Genomic DNA, 2,569 nt, shown 5'->3' on the forward strand with positions numbered 1-2,569 from the left:
CTCTAATAGAATTTTGTAGAAAATAAAGTAATTTCATGGAAATCAATTTGAAATTACATGAAAAGTAGTACCGATACCATATTAAATTTAACATCATTTTAATGAAGAGGCCATGAACATACAATTTATTCTTTTCTGACAGAATGTAGGCAATCTGGATTCATTTTCTTTGTCCGACATGGAAAAAAATCCCATATTCATGACTGGTTAAATTCTTAATTTACCATTGAAAATGACAGTTTCAAATATGGTTTTTCATCTTGTTTTCCTACAAATTATGCCCCGAAACACCTTATTTGACCAAGCCAAAGTTAGAAAGCATCATTATAGGAATATATTTCTCAAATTTGATAAATCTGTAGGCACCTTTCATTTACTAGATCTTGACCTTAAGTAAATAAGGAGACCTAAATGCTTTTTTTTTTGTTAATTAGCCATTAATGGTAACTGGTCTCCCTGGTCTCCATGGGGTACTTGCTCAGTTACCTGTGGGGAGGGTACCAAATCACGGACAAGAACCTGTACTAACCCACCACCAAGTAACGGAGGAACCAGCTGTCCGGGACAATCACAAGAGACCACCAAATGTACAGAAAAACCATGCTCAGGTATAGTGGTATAAATTCTACAGTCTTACAAAAATATGTTCTAAAATTTTCTGTCGTCCCAACATGAGCAGTTAAAACAAACAAACTATCATGCATTGATTGGATAATACTAATAGCAACCATTTGAAATAGATGAGAGAAAAAGTTTCTATACCTTTGATGGATACTATTTATAACAACTATTTTAAAAAGATATAATAATAAAAAAAATATTCTTTACATTTATATAATTCTGCAGTTAAGGTCAAGCTAAAGAGCATTCTTGTTTTTAAATTTTCTGATGGAGGTTAGAATTTGACAAGTGTTTAAAGGATTGATCTAATATTTCCATGAAGGGCCCAGAGACAGAAAATATTTATAAAAAATAATAAAGGACATTAAAATTTCTGTTTCAATCATGATAGGTGAAGGCAAATATAAACAATTCCAATAATGTACTAGTATGTAACTCCCGTAATCATTTTTGTCGTGAAATCATAGATGATGATTGCAAAATATATTCCCTTTTTCAGATGAAAAAAAAAATTCTAGATATTCTAGATATCTTTTGTTTGACTTTATAAAGGTGTTGGTGTCTGTGTTAAAAGTTGTATGAACCTCCCAAACGGACATTACCAATCCTGTGAATCGTGTAGAAAGTATGTTACCTGCAGTAATGAGAATATGTATGACAGGGATTGTCCCGGTGTCCTTGTCTGGGATGATGTAGCCAAACAGTGTCTGTACACATCAACCACGTGTAACATTCAGACCCCACTGTCATCAGGTAACATTTCACCTCATTCATTATTGTAAAACAATTTTGCCTCATTATGAAACATACAAACAATCATACGATGGCAATATTTTAGAGACTTTTAGAATGAAGAGAGCTGTGGATCAAAACATGAAGCATTCCTCAATAGTGGGACAATTCCAGGGATATAACTGGACCATTTTGATTTCAAGTGCAGTTGGAGGCGTAGCTATCGTGGCGCTTGTTGCAGTGGCTATTAAATTGGTATTCATGCTCTTATATATCACAGGAAAATATATCCATTGGGATCTAGATGCATATTTAATATAGCTAATGTATTAAAGAGAAAGACTTGATTCGAACACTAACTAATAGTTCTGCAGTCTTAAAGGGTATTTCTTGACATTTTTAAAATATATACCAACAACTATGAAAAAATATTTATGAACATTTAAAACTAAATAATAAAACGTAAATGTGCCATATTTTCAAAAAATATTTTTTATATTGCATAGGACCAATCCTTTCAGGATTTTTTACATAATATTTGTAGATTATGAAGAAGAACTAATCAAAGCCCCAAAAGTGAGGATGATTCTTGCAAAAAAGGAAAATTAATTTTCCCACAATTCAAAGAGATTCGTTTGGAACAGTTGTATTTAAATCTCATTCTTGTCTGGCATGCATTTGATAAGAACCATGTAATGTAACAAATATTATTTTCTTTCTTCATATCCCTAACAAAGCAAAATATGACTTTGACTTTTTGAATAGAAAGTGTAAAAACATCCCATTTTTGTGCATTTTTTTTCCATAAAGCATTCTAAAAATATACAATCTATTTGATGGTTTAATTGAAAGCTGAATTTTATTTAGTCTATGGAGGAAAATTTCTATAAGTATAATTTACATGTCCATATGGTAAATTGGTAATACTAATTAGGACATCTTAAATTTTTAACGGATTTATCATATTACATGTAAACAGTTGAATTAATGTTAATTTTGGTTATTTCGTACATAAAATGAAAATCTACCGGTATTGCACAATTCAAAAGATTTTAATTTTTCCCCCTTATTCAGCATATTATTTCTTTTTTATGATAAAAATATCTTGCTTATTTTGTACAAGACAATAAATATTAATATTTACATTTGCTGTGTTTTTCTGCATAACCAACTATATACAAAATAAGAAGTCGATTCGTTTACAAATGGTTTTTCT

The 2,569-nt window shown here is 30.6% G+C and overlaps 1 protein-coding gene across 1 annotated transcript; it reads left to right on the forward strand.

The window, feature by feature from the left end:
• Positions 1-422: 422 nt before the first annotated feature.
• LOC134269637 (uncharacterized) lies at positions 423-2,135 on the forward strand. Its single transcript, XM_062751841.1, has 4 exons — positions 423-608; positions 1,174-1,374; positions 1,460-1,608; positions 1,898-2,135. Exons 2-4 carry the CDS (start codon positions 1,200-1,202, stop codon positions 1,913-1,915), a joined length of 342 nt encoding a protein of 113 aa, XP_062607825.1. The 5' UTR covers positions 423-608; positions 1,174-1,199; the 3' UTR covers positions 1,916-2,135.
• The last annotated feature ends 434 nt before the right edge of the window (positions 2,136-2,569 follow it).

Source organism: Saccostrea cucullata, unplaced genomic scaffold (assembly GCF_032062105.1).
Source record: "Saccostrea cucullata isolate Sc308-1 unplaced genomic scaffold, CSIRO_AGI_Scuc_v1 ctg18352, whole genome shotgun sequence".
Classification (NCBI taxonomy): domain Eukaryota; kingdom Metazoa; phylum Mollusca; class Bivalvia; order Ostreida; family Ostreidae; genus Saccostrea; species Saccostrea cuccullata.

What these genes read in the sequence shown, in the direction of transcription:
- LOC134269637 (XM_062751841.1), top strand. Translation starts at nt 1,200, where the DNA reads ATGAACCTCCCAAACGGACATTACCAATCCTGTGAATCGTGTAGAAAG. An exon ending in TCAGACCCCACTGTCATCAG is followed by an intron (nt 1,375 to 1,459) that starts GTAACATTTCAC and finishes GCAATATTTTAG; the next exon opens with AGACTTTTAGAATGAAGAGA.